Genomic DNA, 19,464 nt, shown 5'->3' with positions numbered 1-19,464 from the left:
TGTTGACATAAGCATTTTATAGACCTGATTCAGAAGGAAAAAACCCCTCTTATATTCGAATTTCGGATACAATTTTAGAATATAAAATAAATGTTTTAAAAAAAGCTTATAAACAGTTCTCCTTTCCCCTCTCTTCTAATCAGTTAGGGAACAAACCCCATGTTTGTTCAAGCACACACACAATATTAGTAACAGTCAACTGATTGTATAGCAGTTTGTAATTTAATATACAATTTTCATTAAAGTACTATAATATAATATTGTCAAGCACAATTCTGATTCTGATACCTATTGTGTTACATGTTTGAATGCAAACGGCTGAGCGAGCAGTGTTAGCTACGATTAAAACACGAGTGAGCAGCCGTAGTGTTTGAGTTGGCAACCTGCTTGCAATCACGGCATTCCTTCCAGGGGCGGTACATAATTTGAAAATCTGTCGATGTGAGGCGGACGGACGGCAAACAGTTGCTTGTTGGGAACTATAGGTCGGTTAACGTGCTCTGGGATTTAGGATTCTTATACGAGTAGCAACGAAAACAGCAAAATGGAAAATAAAGAAGAAAGTTTATCTTTGAGAGATTCTTCTAAAAAAGCTGAAGATCCTAGACCTAATGGAGATGGCTCGAATATTAAAGATGTGGACCATATTCCTGAGCGTGGGAATTGGACTGGAAGATTTGATTTTTTGTTGGCCTGTATTGGCTTTGCTATTGGTATGGGTAATGTTTGGAGATTCCCGTATCTTTGCTACAAAAATGGAGGCGGTAAGTCTGTTTATATTATTATTTATAATAAGAATATATCTGCATATTATTGTGATTTGTAATTTACTTGTATGCACTCCGATATTCCTGATGTTAAGTTATATAATTTTTCTTGTTTTAGTATAAGGACTTGCGGCGCAAATAAATTACTTTAGCGTTGTAATATACATTATCGTTAAAAGTCCATTAATGTCAACAATTGTAAGTACACAAATGTTTTGAGGGGAAAAAATGTCTTGGTGCAATGATAAATGCACTCGATTATTGTTTCTTATCGCCTGTTAGCGATAATGCATTACAATTTAAGTCAAACTCTATTCTTTTAATGTCACATTTAAGAGGAATTATTTCACAATGTCATTTATATTGTTAACGTGACAAGCTTATAGTTTATCACTCATTCTTTATGAGATTTAATTTTAATTTTCAGGAGCAGAAAATGTATTCTCGAAACTAATCGCAGCTTTAATCAAATCATGAAATCACGCACATTTTTACGCGCGCGTACTGATACTCGTGATATTTTATCATTTTCTATACTTGTGTGTCTTATATGCGAGACTAAACTAAGGTGCCACCATAAGTATAAATAACATAAGCACATGTACTACACCATGCATTATGTAATTTTATCGCATTATTGCCTAGAGCTGTTTCTTTCATTACATGCGTACATAACATTTAAAATCTCTTTAATTTAACCCTGAGTGAATTCAGTACGTACGTTTTTATATAAAGATAACATAATGTTATAAATAGGTCTGTATGATCGAACTGCTTGCCAATGATTGTACAAAGATTAGGCTTTAGTGACCTACATCTAAGCATTATTATTCAACATACGTGTCCACTTTTGATTGTAATGGAACACATTAGCCTTTCTCGTCATTATTAGCTTCAGGCCTTGTTAATACGACTAGAACATCTTAGATCCTTTGTTTTCATCATTAAGTTGTTTATAATAATAGTTGATTCTCATGCAAAATTATTGTGTACACTCCTTAATTAAAAGGATGTCTGCAGAAATCTAGTCTGAAATTACCAATTCTCGAGCTGTATTCAAAACAGGGACAAAATTGCTGTCCACCAATAATCGATGAGGTGTACTATAGTAATCGATATAATGGTTGACTATCGTTCCATCACCTCTTAGTAATTGACTACCGGTAGGTAATCGCACAGACACCACCCCTAGTTTAGAAATCACGCCATTATACCGGCATGCACCTTTTAGTAGCTGCGCACCATCATGTGCGTATTTGATGTGATTAGAGGTTTCGTAAATGCCGGTGTAGGGATGCGTGATTGCCTGTTAAATAGATTGGTATCAATTGTCCCTGACTCTAGCGTATTAAAATTTAACACCTGAAAATCACAGGCATTTAATAGTTTTAGCAGTTTCAGGCATAGAATGTTTGGTTTTGTTACAACATTAACAGATGTTAAGTCAACACATCCATTCATGCAACGTCAATTTTGTTTGCACATTATTTGCATGTGCATTGTGTTGTGACCTCAAATGGGGAACCAGTCCCCCAGTGTGTACGAAACGGGGCAAAATAACCAAAGTATTACCCAGGGAAAAGCAAAATTAAAAGTATAAAAGGTTAAAATCCAGTAAAGGATATCAATAGCTGCATCCAAGTTTCCTGTTTTTGTCATTATCCTTTGTCTGCCCGTTCTCCATGGACTTGAACACATTTAACAATAAGATCAGGCCTGTCATTTCATTGGCCCACAATGTTCGGATGATTTTTTCATTTTATGAAATAATGTTTATATTGAAAGGAGTCATGAGGAACAGGTGGATTTATAATCTTGTTGAAGTTAAAATTGTTCGTTTCTGTACTAAATCGTTATCGACATCACAAACAGACGCCAAATACACAACAAAACACGTATATTAAAATGGAACGGCTTGCTGCGTACAAACTTTGATGAAAATGCCATTGCTTGTTAGCGCGTGCACTTTGTGTTACGAGTTACTGACAAAATTAATTAACTGACAATTAGCTCTGTTAGGATTTATATATTTCATCAAGTGGAAAATATATGATTTAGTAGAGCAAATACTTTAGATTAAAAAACAGGCAACTCGGTAATATGAATTAGTCTGCAATAAAATAATAAATCCTAGTTATAAATTGCGCGCGCAAGTTTTTAACTCACTTTTGGCGACGTTTTTTTTTTAAAGACATTAAGCCTTAAGTAGAAACCAGTTGAATTATTTCGTTAAAAAAATAATTATTGCAGATACAACTATAGATAACAAATATTACCCAACATTGGTGTACTTTTTTGACACCAGTCGCGTTCTTAAAAACTTTAGGGCATGTTGGTGCCCGCGGATAAAACAAACTTACGATATAAAGGAATTATCCTTTGCTGACTATGCAGCACAGTGGTAAGTTTTATCTAAGGTAAACAATCCGTTATGAACGAATTTGCCAACGCGTCAAGTATGCAGTGCGTAATTGTTATGTGATAGCGCTATAGCCCCAAACACTCGCGACAAAACACTCATTCCATTATACACGCTTTAATACCTTTCCATATAAATATTTTGAAAGAAAACATTAGTGGCGATTGTAGCTGAATCTTTTGTATTGGATGACTTTGTGGCTGGTCGTTGTCCCGGTGTATGTACGCATCATTACACTCTCCTAAGACTTGCCTTTCTTTTTTAGAAATCTAAAAATCTATTAGTGTTACTCCTACTTGATTGTAATCAATTTGATTTTATGGAGAAAACGGTACACTATATTTTATCGTATCCTGATGGTTTTTGAAAATGGGGTTTGGTTGGTGATGATGATGAAAAGAGAAACTGGTAAAGGAGATTGTGATAAAAGATGGTAGTTACAAAAATAGTGATGCCGAAGATGGTGTGATCCATTCATTCATACACATTTATTCAGTTATTATAACAACAACTGGGGCCCTCACTAGAAGCAATAGCTTGTCTCATGAGGGCCCCTACAATACAAATATGCAGAAATACATAAAAAGAAATACTGTATAAAACAATAAACAATAAAATAAGTCAAAACACGAAAGTGATGACACCAAAGATAATGATAATGGTGGTAAAAGGTGATGTAGTGATACGATGGTGGTGGTGATGGTGTTTATTTGTGACGACTGAAGATGGTGTGATGATGACGAAAGTGATGATGACAAAAATGATGATGACAAAGGTGATATGGAGATGATGAAGGAAGATGGTGATAATGCATTGATGAAGATGGTGGTTCCTTGCGTTATGTAAAACATTACTTGCATCAATATTTCGAACCTTAATCACTGGTATGCCCACTATGGAATGTCTATTAACTTGGGGTCATTGTTTCCTAGGGCTATCTATTTAACTAATTATCTACCCGGCCTACCGGCCTACTTGAGTGTGAAGACTAGTGTATAGAAACTGGTAGAAGGCCTAGCTTCTATGGACCGTGACAGTAGCAGGATTTGTAGGGTATTCACATACAACTATTTGTTTATATCTGAAAGGTCAATATTTGAAAGTCCCCAAATGTACGTACCTTGCCACTTTTCCGGGTTAACTCTGGCCTTTGAATGCGCCCCGAGACAGCTATTAAAACCTCGTTAAGGAATAACTAATGACCCAAGTTCAATATCAGGAGGATAGTAAGGTTTTATAATACCGCTATGAATCTCTTTTTATGTCTTACGAAACAACCTTCAGATGAGTTTTGTGGTGGGTGTTTTTTTGTTTTTTTGTCGGTTGTGATTGGTTAACACGCTTGCGTTACGTCTACGTCATTGCGTTGCGTCTCTAATGGTAACCAAGCTTTAAGTAAACGCATACCTCACATCACGCTCTCGCTTGTTGTAAACGAAGTTATAATACGATTTTTAGGACATTTCTCAAAATTCCGCTGATTAATTGTTTATGCTTCTTTAGGTGTTTCAGATTCGCAGAATGCAATCTAATTTTTGTTAGTTTCGGGTGAAAGAAAAACGATTATCTGCAGATTACGCGTAAAACTTTAAACGTTCTTATTCCCCAACGGTGTGATTGAAAACTTAACGATGTTTTTTACCACGTGATATGATGACAATTGCGAAGCATTTTATGTTGTTTGAAGAAAAATAAGAAAATGCTGCTAAAGCGAATGGATCATTTTGCCGTGATTACATTCTCTGGCATCATTAGTTTTTTCTGGTTATTAATTATCTTTGTTAGAAAATTGATTTCCGTTCCCCTTGGAAACTAATCGGATTTTAGAAATATTTATTTTATACGAATTATATTACTTTACTATTCATTACTATAATTAATAATATTCAAAGTCGTATCCAGAAAGGCTATACCTATTATCTGTAGCGTTATTCGTTTGTTCTTTAAAAAAAAATGCATTGCTTTTTAATTGCATTGCAAATTATTTAAAATTTAGATGCAATTTCTTAGTATTCTTTGTGTATAACAAAGGCATATATATTGTGTGGGTTGTCTCTCATCATGTACACAACTCATTGGGTTTTTATACCTGGTATCTCATAGCAAATGCTTTGCGCGGGCAATAGCTCCATAGTGCAAACATGTTCCCTCGTGTCTATGATATCCTTATCTTCCTATCCTTACGAATCCAGTGACGTGTTTTACTGTAGTACTTTTGCATTTACGTGAAAAGGTTATTGTTTTGACTGGCAGCTGCAAACCCAATTATTATATTGAAGTTGGTTCTCATAATTCAAAGGAATGTTAACAGTCTTCCTTCCCACACTGTGATGATGCTCATACGATATGGGCCTTCAAAATGGTTGACGAGTTGTGTCGGTACGTCCCAGACGAGTCGTGATGATGGTATATGGAGTAACAATGTTTTCTGCATTACCTCAATGATGCAAACGTCATGTTGATTTTAAGTACGGCCCAACCTAATCCTAAATCGTGGTTCCAGGGAGCCAATGCCCCCCCCCCCCCCCCAATAAAGCCTACACTGAACTGGAGGCCTACGGTTATTTAGTTTTGAAAAATGAAGAAATATGTATTGCGTTGCGTTGCGTGTCTCCAACGTGTTACACTATGTTTGGTTCCCACTATAAACGCAACACAGTAACGTAAGAGTAACGCACAACTAATATTTGACCAATCACAAGCGATAGAATATTCGAACTGTCTCTTGTCATTGGTTAACTCGCTTGCGCCTGCACGTATGCCATTGCGTGCGTGCAAGGGCCCAAGCAAGCTTAGTGTTGCGTAGTAAAGCAGTGGCCAGGCTCATTCATAATACTGCCACACTGTGAGTAGTGCCTCAGTGGTGTCAACACGTTGGCTAGCGGCTGGTGTTGTTGCAAGTCTTTTCAATAATAGCTTGATGAAATTGTGTCTCAGGTGACATCTATACTCACCCTCTAACAAATTACATTCATGTAATTTTCTGTTCCTCGACACAAACACCTGCTCTAAAGAAAATAACTTACAATCAATTTATAATAGCGACTCATATTCTATTGCAATTCCATACAGTTGGAGTCACTATAACTATTTTTACGCTGTCTTATCTTTTGATTTAAATAGATCTGTTCGATTTCAGTTCTTTTTGCGCAAATAGTGGAATTATGTCAAAGATAAGATAATCCGTGGAAATAAATTGAAAATAGAATTTAAATGAACTATACTATTACGTAATCCGGTGAGATTGCTCTCAAAACCATTAATTTAAACTCAAGATGTAAGTAAATTAGCAAATAATCATAAAAAAACAGTCAAATAGAACTAACGTTGATTTGATTTTGTTCACCAAGAAATAATTATTGAATGAAATATAAATTTCGTTTAAGTACACATAATCTAGAAGCTACATTGCTGTTATAGTCAAAATAATTTAGTTTGTTTTGAGATTGAAAATGTAAACTTGAATTATGAAATGAAAACTGGCAGATAGACTGGCCTTGGCCTTCGTAATTATTGTAATTTGAGAATATGTTGTCGTTTGAAATTACCTAACGTTTATACTTCTATTGTTTGTGACTGTGTGTGTTTTCATTTTCTATAGAAATTCGATGTTGTTCTTCCATTATGAACATTTGATATTTACATCTTCTGATTTGTGCACACATTATGTTTTTGTGACGTGACAGTACGGTTCTCATATTCTAAAAAAATTTGATTTAACTGCCTAAATTATGAATATCAATAAATACATTTTACTGTATTGTGTACGCATTGTTTGAAATACAATGTTTGTTTTAGCTGCCTCAATTATTCATATCATTTGCTTATTTATGTATATACATTGTATGTGACCATGTATCATTATGGAAAGTTTAATTTATCAATTATGATTAATATATTTGTATTTATATTAGTACCGCATTATCTATACCATGTTTGAATCAAATTAAGTTTAATTGCTACAATTATGACAATTAATTAATAACAACCGGTATAAATTATTTCAAAATATCAATCCAATTACATCAGACAGATATATTTATTTTCAGAAACCGTTTCTTTAACTCTCTATATTGGTTGACATATTAATTGAAACATTTTTCAAATGTGCATTGAGCCATGTCCGACATATCAACATGAAATCGACGCACGCGTGGAATGTACCTTTATATCATAATTCGAACGCGCGCGTGAATCGTGATGTCATTAATATTCTATCTTTAGCTTTTTAAAAGACACTGTATTAATACTGTAATAGTAGCATTAATAACTTAAATAATTTCTAGAAATGTAAAATATGCAACATGTTTTCAATTTGCAAGTTTATTCTAACACCTTTTACAAAGTTCTAGTGTAAAGATTGCCTTAGGATATTGACGTTTCTGGTCCAATTCCTCAGGTATTTACTATTTGCTTAGAAACAAACAATTATTTTGCTCTAATTCTTAAAATAATAAATCTATACCGTAATTTCTTCTTCGATAATCGCAAAAGTATATAGTTTTCAGGCAATGTTGGTTGAAGTATTTAAAAGTAAAATATGAATGACATGCCACGATTGAAAGAAAGTTAGAGAACTCTATCTCAAGTGTTTTTTCAGTTATTTTTGGATAGGTAAAATAATATATTAACAATAGTGAGAGAAACATGTCGATACATTTCTATAATTAGATCCTCTTTCAGAAATTAAGGTTATTTTGAAATGAGAAGCAAACGGTTCGCTGTAGAAATACATTTTATTTGATAAATCCTGGTAATGCTTAAATCAATGATAATTATGTACTATTAGACGTTCTAGTCCAGTAGTCTAGCGGGTGGCATGGGGGAATGGGAGCATTTAGTGTTGAAGCAAAGATCAAAGGGGACACCCTAAAGCTGCACACCCTAAAGCTGCACTAACATTTAATGCTAAGGCTATTATACTTTATAATGTGTCTGAATCCATACACATTGATGTACCTTAATAAATATGTTCTAATGTCTAATGGGTGCAAATCAACGTCGTAAGGTACGGTAAGGTGAGATTATATGCGCATGCGCTAAAAAGCAAATTTCAATCAATTTTGATCCCGATTTAAGAGAGTCTCAATAACCATTTTAAAAATAATTTATTTTCAGGTGCGTTTCTCATTCCCTACCTGTTGACCTTGGTGTTTGCTGGTATACCTCTATTTTTCTTCGAAACAGCAATAGGACAGATGCTGAGTATTGGTGGACTCGGTGTTTGGAAAATATGCCCCCTTTTCAAAGGTATATGACCATATTTTACACGCTGATACGATTTTTCTATAAACTTCTGTAATAAAGATACTTAATTGCGAGTAATCTTAGAAAATATTAGAGACTTGGGAATTCATTGACGTCATACAATATTTAAATCACACTTATATTAAACTGTTCTGGCTCATAATATTGATACAACATAAATCAATAATTGTGTATGATGTGTACATGTTTTTTTATTTGTGTAATATCACACAAAGAATGTGCACAACTAACTAACGATGGGAGTTCTAGTGATTTAAAAAACAATTCTATCCATTTTTTTCAATAACAATTACTCTCTAAGATTTTCAAAATTAAGTAAATACTATACATTTATTGTGATTTAATAAAACATTCTGGTCTATTACGTGAAGAAACTTGATTTTGTGTAAGTGTTCGAAAATTACTATGAATTTTGATATCTTAAACGTTTAATGAAAACGTTTGAAACATAAATACCGCCAAATACTAACATTTATCTTAAGCTCTGTCTACACTACCAAACTAATGTCATGTGCCCATATATGGAAACGATGACGTCATATCATTACCATATTTGGGCGCATCACATTTTTTTGATCGTTAGACAGAGCTTAATACATGGTACATTTGTTTACAGGTGTTGGTCTTGCTGCTGTAGTGATGTCATTTTTATTAAATGTGTACTACGTCATCATCATAGCCTGGGCGTTGCTATATCTTTTCTACTCCTTTAGCGCCACCTTGCCGTGGGACGGTTGCGACAACTGGTGGAATACGCCCAATTGTACAACAAATTATACATATGTTGATAACAGTAGTGTTTCAACAACTATGGAATTCTGGAAGTTAGTAACTTTCCATATTCAAGTATTTCATATTATTGATTATTTAAAAGCCCAAATTGCCATTGCACCTCGCACAATATTAGCACACGCTGTTCCAAATCTTTTATTTGACATTCAGGGTTGACCTCGTTCCCAGGTAATTCTAAACTACCCTTGCTCCACCGCGAGCAAGTTTGGGGAGTAGTTGACCTAAAAGAAGTGACGTATACATGTATATCATCAAAAGTGAAACTACTTGTTACTCTCTTATTGAAACAATAATGGTAACCTTGGATGAAGTACAATTATTAATCACTTAAGTACCATTAAATCACTTAAGTTTAATGTCTTAAATATGTATGCCAGTACAAGACATATGTCAAATCATTTTTTTTAAAGAATTAAAATTTCAAAAATAGCAAAAACAGTTAACCTTTTTACTGAAATCCATGTTTTTAGGACATAACTAAAATGTCGTAATTGTTGTTATTTTGTAGACGGTACATATTAAGAGAGACAGAAGGTATAGACGAGGTTGGCCAGCTAAGATGGCAACTCTCGCTAACTTTAATGTTGTCCTGGATTATCTGTTACTTTTGTATCTGGAAAGGTGTCGAATGGACAGGAAAGGTAGACACGTTATTTAAGTACTCTAGGGATTGGTTACATCATATCAACCGCGTAATGCGCCAAACGCACCATAACTACCTAAACGCAACACGCAACAATTTATTTTACTAAACACTTATCTAGGTCTATATTAGTTATTTCTCAAGGATGGCACCAACATTATGATACTGACAAACACTCTGAAATGCGCAGTCATCCATGCATGACGATATTGCGTTTATTAAAGAATATTATTTGAGTCACTCAACCGTAAATGATACAACAATTGTTCATTCAATAATAATATGTGTTTAGTAATTACTGCAGTAATACTCATTGATATTGTTACGTTTGAATACATATCAATTTGAGAAATTCGCCTTTCGAAAAACTTACTCCATGATAGTATATCACAATAGTAATAGTTCTTAATAGGTCCATCTGACATTCAATCGTCTGACATTTTTTATTTATTATTTTTTTATAGTATTAAAGTCAATTGAACACACAATTGTTTGTATGTATTTCTTTAAAATTTGTAAAATATTGCAATAGACGAAAACAAAATAGGAACCCCTTCTACAGTTGGTCTTATCCAGCATAAATCATTTCGCATAATAATTGCTGAATAAACCTCCACTAATTGTTAATATATCTCGTTATCTTTATTTCAAAACAACATCAAAACAATTCACTAAGGCAAATAAAAATCCGTAGCAGCCAAAAAAAAAGCGGGAGTGAAGATTTTTTTTTTTACAAAAAATCTACAAAAAAAAGAGAGAAGCACCAAAATTAAAAGCGTTCGCAACAAGCGTCGGAGGTAAAGCTTCCTTCTTTACTCAAATTTAGCAATTTTGAAAACTATATTTTATCAAAATGTTGTCAGGTACACATGACATGATAACGTTAGATAGAAATTTATCAACGCATCGTATATGTGATAAGTACGATACGATTGATTTCAGTTCATTTTGCGTATTATAATGGTGCCGGTTAGTTGTCAAAGCGGAGCATTGATTAACTTCACTGTAAGGTGCGAATTTTGTATTCATCCGTTTCATATAAATTATTATTCCCACACACACATATAAATATCGTAATACAGCCGGCCGCCGTCCGCTTTCATTCGCCTTCCACAAAACTATGATCCAATCGATTCGGATAATTCCATTGAAAGCTTTCATTTTTTCAGGTAATAACTGAAAGGATTTATTTTTTCAGGTGGTGTGGTTCACGGCTTCGTATCCTTACGTCATGATGTTCATTCTGTTCATCAGAGGTGTTACTCTGGATGGTGCTGTTGATGGCATTATCTTTTACATCAAACCTGATTTTGAAAAACTTGCAGAATCAGAGGTAGTCATTTGGTAGTTACGTCATAATATCATCCCACTTTCACTTCTTCTAAAAAAACGTATGAGTTTACACACACGTATATTTTCAGTGACACTACAATAAACATGCGCACACAATCATCAAACCTGTGTTCACATTGGCAATTCTTTCATTAATGTGCCTATCTTTTTCTATTCTACAGCAATACTTTCTATTCGATATATAATATACTGTGGCAATCAAAACAATATACACCACCGTAGGCCTACTTATTTTATTATAGTAGAATGATATATCTTGCAGTAAAATTTGATAATATAACATTACGTCGTGACCCCAGGGAGTTATGCTGGTTTTTTTACGTTGAGGTTTTATACTGCAGTTAATTATCCTCTCTGCTGAGAGGTTTATTATGCCAATGCCAATGCATTGATTGAAGTGTTCTTCTGCTGCAACTATAATATTTTTTATATTCTTCTGTTCCCTGCCTCTTGACAGGTTTAATGGCGAATTTCTCCATTTTTTTTACTATCATTGTTTCACGTCGGTATATCTTTCATTACTTTCCCTATCATCTAGTAGTGTTGTTCTTTTTCTATATTGACTGTTAATTTGTTACAGTATAGTAGTATAAATTGTGTGTTTGTTGGTTGTTTAGTTAAAATTAAATCTGAAACTATTTGTAAAACAACAATAGCAATTCAAGACTATTTTTTAATGATCTCTGGAAGTGTAGTTTTGGTAAAAACGTTCTTTAGTTTCACCTGTCTTAAGTAAGCCTAATAAATAGAATCAAAATATTCTTTTCTTATTTTTCTTTTCTTATTTTTATTTTCTTTCTCTTTTCATCAATCATGTTTCCGGACTTTTTCGTCAATTATAGAGAGACGGTCTATATTACCTCATGATAGATTTGTTTAACAATATGACTGGCGTGTTACGTTTATATTAATTTCCTCGGACTGGCATGATTAAACTTTTTTTTCAATTCCTTACATCTTGAAACTATAATGAACATTAAAATAATATCACCGTTTCTTTCAGGTTTGGATTGATGCCGCTACTCAAATATTCTTCTCGTATGGAATTGGGTTAGGTTCATTGATAGCATTGGGTAGCTACAATCCATTTCACAACAACGTGTACAGGTCAGTGTATTGGACTGTAGCCTATATTTTGAATCTTCTCCCGTTATATATGAAAACACATAAGTTAATTAGAAGAAAATGATAAGAGGACACCTTGTGTACACCCAATTATGTCTGCACAGTTGGAGTTTGGTGGGAGAATGCTTTCCTTCCAATTCAAAAGTTCGAAGTTCAAATCATGTAGACCTATGATTCCTGACTCGTACTTTTTAAAGATGTATTGTCTTCCAAAAACATGAAAAATGAATATGAATAAAATCAGACTTTGAATAAGCAGTTTTGTAGTTTCAACAAAGTTAATCACTTCCGTAGAAAAAAACCCCGAAAAAATAATGTTTTCACTTACAAAATGATAAAAATAAACAGTTAACCCATTGCCTGGCAGCTAATTTGGCTATTTGTTGCTTTAGATAAAAAATAAGTTTTTTTCAGGTAAATAATTGTTTTTCTGATCCAATTTTTGGTCAAAGTAAATAACTATTATGTGACATTAAAATGGCATATTCAACAAAACAAATTGTTCAAGGGGGACAATACATCTTTAAACCTAACTTCTCAAAAATAAACGTTGTGTTTTTTTTTTTAATTCATTTTGATATTTTGTGTTATAGGGATGCCTTGATTGTGGCGTGTGTTAATAGTGGTACGAGTATATTCGCGGGATTTGTAATATTCTCCGTGATAGGGTATATGGCTCATACCCAGAATAAAGACGTCGCGGAAGTAGCTGCGTCAGGTTAGTTTAACCATCATTTTATTTTATTTTACAGAGAGAAAGAGACTTAGAGACTTATCATTTCAGAAAGAGTAAAATATTAAATAATTACTGTAATGTATACATAACTTTATACTAGGTGACGTTTCGATTTAAAAGAAACACGTTTTGATGGAAACTGGTACGTTATCCCAGAGTTTCGGTTTAGGAAACTAACAATTATTATTAGTTTGTTTAAAGAGGAATACATACATATGGCACTCAGATTGGATACAAATTACTATACCTCTGATACCTTTGACTTGTTAATTAAGAAAAAAAAAGATCTGTATAAACATAAAAGAAAGTTGTAATGCAATAATTTAAATGTGGCAAACATAGATTATTATGTGTTGTTTAATGTTTTTTATTTTCCTCTTTGATGGACAGGTCCAGGTTTAGCTTTCGTTGCATATCCTTCCGCCGTCGCTGAAATGCCAATCTCACCTCTGTGGGCTTGCCTCTTCTTTTCAATGATGTTCATGCTGGGTTTAGATAGTCAGGTAAATAAACCAAACATAACAGAAACAAGATAGGTCAAACTGTTGATAAACTCCTTCCCAATATTAATAAAGTATAAGTAGTAAACTAATTTTAACTTGCTATAAAGCGACCTACTTTTTACAAAACATAATTACAAATTGTTAGTAATTTCGGATCATTATTGAATATGTTGTAAAATAATGATACATTATGTAATGAGTCTCCCACCAGGCGTTGTGCGTCTGTACTTTAATGATCTTTGACCCCTGTGGATCTATAAGCAACACGTGTCACAACCAATCAATCGCGTACATTGTCATATTACAAGTTGCTATAGCAACATTAATTTAGACACGACATGTACAGTTGTTAGACGGTGTTCGCACGTTTCTGTTTATATATCACTATTAAAGAAAACAAATTTAGACATTTTATAATTATTGTTGATAATGATGACAATAGAACATGATAATCATGAATGCTTTTGATAAATAATAATATTAACGATAATGTTTCTGCCGGTAATGATACTGCTGGTAAAGCTGCTGCTCGTAATTCTGTTGCTGCCGTTAATATTGTTGCTGCCGGTAATGTTGCCGCTGCCGGTAATGCTACTACTGCCGGTAATGCCGCTACCCTTAATGTCGCTACCCTTAATGTCGGTGTTGCAGCCGGTAATGCTGCTGCCGATAATGCTGCTGCCGATAATGTTACTGCCGATAATGTTGCTGCCGATATTGTTTCTACAGTTAATGTTGATTCCGGTAATGTTGCTGCCGCCGGTAAAGTTCCCGCCGGTAATGCTGCCGCCCTCATTGATGATTATAATGATAGTGATAACAATATCATGAGTATTTATTTTTGTCTTGTAATTTAGTTCTGTACTATGGAAGGCTTTTTCACGGCATGTATAGACGAATGGCCTCGTTACTTGAGGAAACACAAGGAAATATTCATCGCTATTGTCTGTTTCTTTTCGTACCTTATAGGGCTTAGTATGGTGACGGAGGTAGGCCTACATGTTCAATTACATAAAGCCAGAACTACTTTCTATTTTCCACAACTAACTAATAGAACAGTGGACAATATATTGTTTTATATTATGTATATTTATACTTTAAATGAAATGTTGTTATTGACGTTTCAAAATGAATCGCTTCCACAACAACCCGCATCCTAATATTTCAGCATTGTTATTAAACTTACTGAAATGCCTTTCCTACTATCTCTAGATAGCGTTGCTTTCCACCCTTAGTAACCTAAAAATGTTTGCACATTTTAAATTGTTTAAAGGCGTTGATTGATATTGCATTAATGGCTGTTGTCGGAAGCTTTTTGAGTTGACTGAATGTACATTTTCGAACGTTTACCCTCATGTGTTCTCGTTGTTGTTATGATAGTCTAAATAATGTTGCTTTGCAGGGAGGCATTTACGTATTTGAACTGTTTAATACATACTCGGCAAGTGGCATGAGTCTCTTGTTCTTGGTATTCTTTCAAACTGTTGCCATCAGTTGGTTTTATGGTGAGTAAATAGTTTATCTTACGGGGAGCCATTTGAAACAATTGATCATCGCGTCGAGCAATTGAAAGATGCCTGGCACCCCGTACTAGTGTAGATTGTATAAATAATTCTAAACGTTGTTGTTTTTTCTGACCGGACCACATGTGGATGGTATTTTCAATTGACCAATGTTGCACAAACTGACCATCAGAGGGGGCTTGATTTCACTTAATATTATATCATGATTGTAGGCCTACTGTTGATCGTCTCCTACCTAAATTCTATGAAATTACTGAGTATTATTTTTTCCAAAAGGTACACGCTTTCTTCCATACTATGTACTAGACGGCCTTTTATTCCATGTGGGACATAATTGTGTATAAAAATAAAATAGATTGTTTATAATGATTTGCTTTTATTTTTAAATATCTATAATTTGTCTTAATGAATTAATTTTGTTCTTGCAGGGGTGGAACGTTTCTATTCCCACATTGAAAAAATGATCGGATTTCGGCCGAACATTTGGTGGAAATTATGTTGGGTGGGATTCACACCAGCTATTACAGCGGTAAGTAAACTTTGGAAAGGTCTATTCAATCATCTTGGCATTGGAACAAAATCATAATTCTTGATTTAAGCAAAGATACTGAAACGAATTCTCGGAAAGTGTTTCTTATATAATGTGAACGTGAATTTGCAAAAAATCTGTGTTTGATCTAATTGTTTTGACACTCATCGGAATTTTCTCTCGAAATATGATAAAAATGATCGTGGAAATTCGTAAACATCGTAATTGCCTCGCGTAATAATTGATTTTTGTGTCACTTTGGAAATTGATTGCATTGTAAAACGATCTTTATCATAGTTGTATCGCAAATGTTACACATTGAATTGCAATTAAAAAGTAAATTAAATATTCGTTTTTGAAACATAAATTACAGCTCTTACGAGAACTTAGTTTACGTTGTAATAATTGCCAGGTTTAACGTCATTGTGATCGGAATACTAAATCATGTTTGCAATTTAAATGTTGACAAATCTTAAAGCAAAATAATCATTTCTAAATAGCATATTTGCTAAACTCAGGAAGTCGTTAATTAACAAAACTCTCTGTAAAAATGAATAATAATATAACAGACCCTTGATAGCGCTTGCTGCATGCCTCTGTCCAGGTACCGGTTTTGAGATCTAAAAACCTGTTAGCGAGGGACTGGTAGGCCATATGTTCGAATTAGGCATTTAGCATTTCGACATCTGTAGTTTGTGTTGTTTATATTAAATCGAATGTCTTGTCCACCTATTGTCCAATTCAAGTTTAGTTTTGGTCACTTGGTTTGGCTGAGAGGCGTATTCAAATATATTCTAACATGATGACGTCATTCTTTTTTTTTACACAGGGTGTCTTCATATTTAGTCTGGTTAAGTATACGCCTCTGACGTACGTGGATTACGTATACCCAGATTGGAGCTATGCTATTGGCTGGATGTTAGCGCTTAGCTCTATGCTGTGTATCCCTGGATACATGGTGTATATCTTAGCTAAAACACCTGGAACACTTCTAGAGGTTTGACATTTTTATTTATTTCCAAGCTGATGGTGCAATTATAATACTGCCGATTTTAAATGACTATGACGATGATGACGTCGACGATGATTTAGAATGACAAATGATTACAATTATAACGATGATGATGAATGTTAATAATAAGAGAAGTATTTTGAGGACGATCGTATATCGATAGTGAAGAAAAGTCTCGGTATTGCAGAGCATGAGTAGGTAAACGTTGTAAAGGAGTGTTTGTTTTTATATTTTAAATAAAATGAAATTGAATGACAAATAACAATATAACTGGAGCAATACCGGTAGCATGAATCCGAACACACTACTTTATGTCAATAAAATAATTTTATTCGATCATCAGCGCTTTCAGATCTGCATAACCCCACAATGGACTGAAGAAGATTACGCCAAGGGTATTGCGATAGACGATCACCGGCAAGTCATGTATACCAACGCCACACCCCCGGGATACCAAGAGGTAGTCAACACGGACGAATGTAAGGTTTAAGACGCATCGTAAAATGTAAAAAACAAACCGAAGTTATGCCTACTATTGTGGTACTACATGGTGTTCGGGCGCTACATGATGTCGCACGGCATGATGGTTGACGCGTTACATAATGTTGACGCGTTTTTACGGTAATGTTGACACGTTTTTACGGTGTTATCGTTGTGTTCGCGCAACATACGGTATTTGAAATGCTATATATAGTGTGTATATTTTCCAATCAGATGGATGTGGTTGCGACCGAGTTCTAAAGCTCTGTGTACACTATCAAACTTTATGTGACAAAAAAATGTGATATGCCCAAATATGGAAGTGATATGTACAAATATAGTATCATGTCCATATTATATGGGCACATCACATATGTTTTTGTCACATAAAGTTTTATAGTGTAGACAGAGCTTAATTATACACGAGCTCGGTTACAATCGTAATGATAACACTGTATTTTAAATTTATATATAAATACATTTTATTAGATAGCTGTGTAGATGTTAACAGTAAGTATTTTAAAACGATCAATCAACTAAAATACGGTTCATATCATATTAATAATCATTTATATTAAAACATACCTCGTACACATTGTTGAATTTTATAATTAAACTGAAAATTGTCATGCCTACTAAAATTATGTAGTAAAATTTAATTTAAATAATACAGGCAGCCAATTTATCGTATATAACATTTTGTTACTAAACATACGACGTAAGATGGAGGTTATTGTGTTATAATATCATAAATGTGTATGACGGTTGAATTTTGGTAGATGTAGATATACTAGAATATATTACCATAGATATATTATACATGTACTAGAGTGCATAACTTTAGTTAGTTCAGGGTTGGAAATGAGATTGCATTCGAGATGATATACACACTCTTCTCGTTGGATGAGCCGCCTATCCTTTTACGTTCTGATTGTCTCGAATAAATGTATATGTGATTAAATTAAGATAAGTGAAATTGGTATAGGTATCGGTATAGCCATGCTTAAGTTGTCGTCGTCGGGTGCAGTGGTCAACCACGTGGCCCTCTCTTTGGCAACTTTATCGTCAGTGACCACGAAGAGGCACATGTGACGCCAGCGTACTCAAAGTGCGTACAATTAGGCCTATATCAGTATTTCAATGCGCACAAATGATGATATATACACTGATCATAAAGTCGTCAGTTTTCTCAGAAACTGAAACGATTTTCTACAATAATATTTTGTTTCAAAGCTTATATGTTTAATATAGGCTACAGTATATCAAATTATTTTTTAGAATTCATTTTAGTAGTTTTAAGAAATATCTAGATGTATGCTCGCTGCATATTTTTAGCATAGAAAATCAAGTTTATTGTCTGTGTATCTATTTCTAGTAATAAAAAAAATACAGGGTTTACATTTGCCTATACGTATTATAGTTAGGTAGTTTTAAATAGAATTGCAATACATGACGTAATAGCTTGAGTGATTTTAATGTGACGTTGTTCGTTCATTAGAAAAGTTATAGTATAAACAAAATTGTGCAACATTTTCGTCATCGGCAACTTTGTAACAATTTGTTAAGACGGGCACAAAAGATGATGTGGTTCCGCTTCGATGGTTTCGACAGACGTAACGATGTTGTATAATGTCGTCACGTGTATTGGTCTATATCCAAACTTTTATAGTAATTTTACAAGGTACTAGTATAATTTAATTGTATATAGAATTGAATTTTAGACAGTAAACCATTTAGATGCATGTGATTTCTTAAAGATAGATATGGGGATTCGGGTTTTGTCGTCAGAGATGAAACCTAGCCTGGCTGCAATAATGACCGAATAATAATATCATCAGCTTCCTTCCCGTCTTCTCTAGTTTTCCCATCGGAATTAAAAACATTTTGAAACAATTTCCCAATCGAAACTCTCCCATGTGATTGTTGTAATCTAAATTTCCATCGTGATATTCCTGGCAAATGTTATATAACTCGTTGTGTGGCTTTAATACGGTGTTATGAAAACTGCTTTTAACAAATTGTAAAAAATTAAAACAGTATAAAATCAATCGAAATTCAAAACAATGGGCTTTTCCTTTTAAAACCTTTGACACAACCTCTAAATGAGCTTGTTTGTTGATATTTTTTAGTGGTCTGAACATGAGGGGCTTTATTGGTATAGATTGGTATTCGGTTTTTAGGTTCCAAATGGAATAATTGATATTGATTATTTGCATGACTACCATCAGTAGTACATTTGTATCATTTTCAAAGTACATGTTGGCTCTGTTTCAATTAATAATGTTACACAAAAACAATGAAAATACACACTCAA

The 19,464-nt window shown here is 33.8% G+C and overlaps 1 protein-coding gene and 1 long non-coding RNA gene across 2 annotated transcripts in view; one reads left to right on the top strand and one right to left on the bottom strand.

Annotated features, from left to right (window-relative positions):
- LOC144856010 (uncharacterized) overlaps nucleotides 1-19,464 on the bottom strand; it is a 207,956-nt gene that overhangs the window by 53,438 nt on the left and 135,054 nt on the right. The gene's annotated exons all lie outside the window — the stretch shown is intronic.
- On the top strand, nucleotides 377-19,464 carry LOC144855972 (sodium- and chloride-dependent GABA transporter 1-like). The gene is made up of 13 exons (XM_078713941.1): nucleotides 377-764; nucleotides 8,305-8,436; nucleotides 9,071-9,278; nucleotides 9,755-9,887; nucleotides 11,088-11,222; nucleotides 12,246-12,349; nucleotides 12,961-13,085; nucleotides 13,494-13,606; nucleotides 14,464-14,595; nucleotides 15,009-15,111; nucleotides 15,558-15,658; nucleotides 16,488-16,655; nucleotides 17,014-19,464. The coding sequence occupies exons 1-13, from the start codon at nucleotides 545-547 to the stop codon at nucleotides 17,158-17,160; spliced, it is 1,821 nt and encodes a 606-aa protein (XP_078570067.1). The 5' UTR covers nucleotides 377-544; the 3' UTR covers nucleotides 17,161-19,464.

Source organism: Antedon bifida, chromosome 11 (genome assembly GCF_963402885.1).
Source record: "Antedon bifida chromosome 11, ecAntBifi1.1, whole genome shotgun sequence".
Taxonomy (NCBI): Eukaryota; Metazoa; Echinodermata; class Crinoidea; order Comatulida; family Antedonidae; genus Antedon; species Antedon bifida.
The sequence above is the reverse complement of the archived record's forward strand: the minus strand, read 5'-3'. Positions and strand labels throughout refer to the sequence as shown.

Coding starts and splice junctions, on each gene's coding strand:
- LOC144855972 (XM_078713941.1), top strand. CDS start 545: ATGGAAAATAAAGAAGAAAGTTTATCTTTGAGAGATTCTTCTAAAAAA. Junction 9,888..11,087: donor GTGTCGAATGGACAGGAAAG/GTAGACACGTTA, acceptor TTATTTTTTCAG/GTGGTGTGGTTCACGGCTTC. Junction 13,607..14,463: donor TGCTGGGTTTAGATAGTCAG/GTAAATAAACCA, acceptor CTTGTAATTTAG/TTCTGTACTATGGAAGGCTT.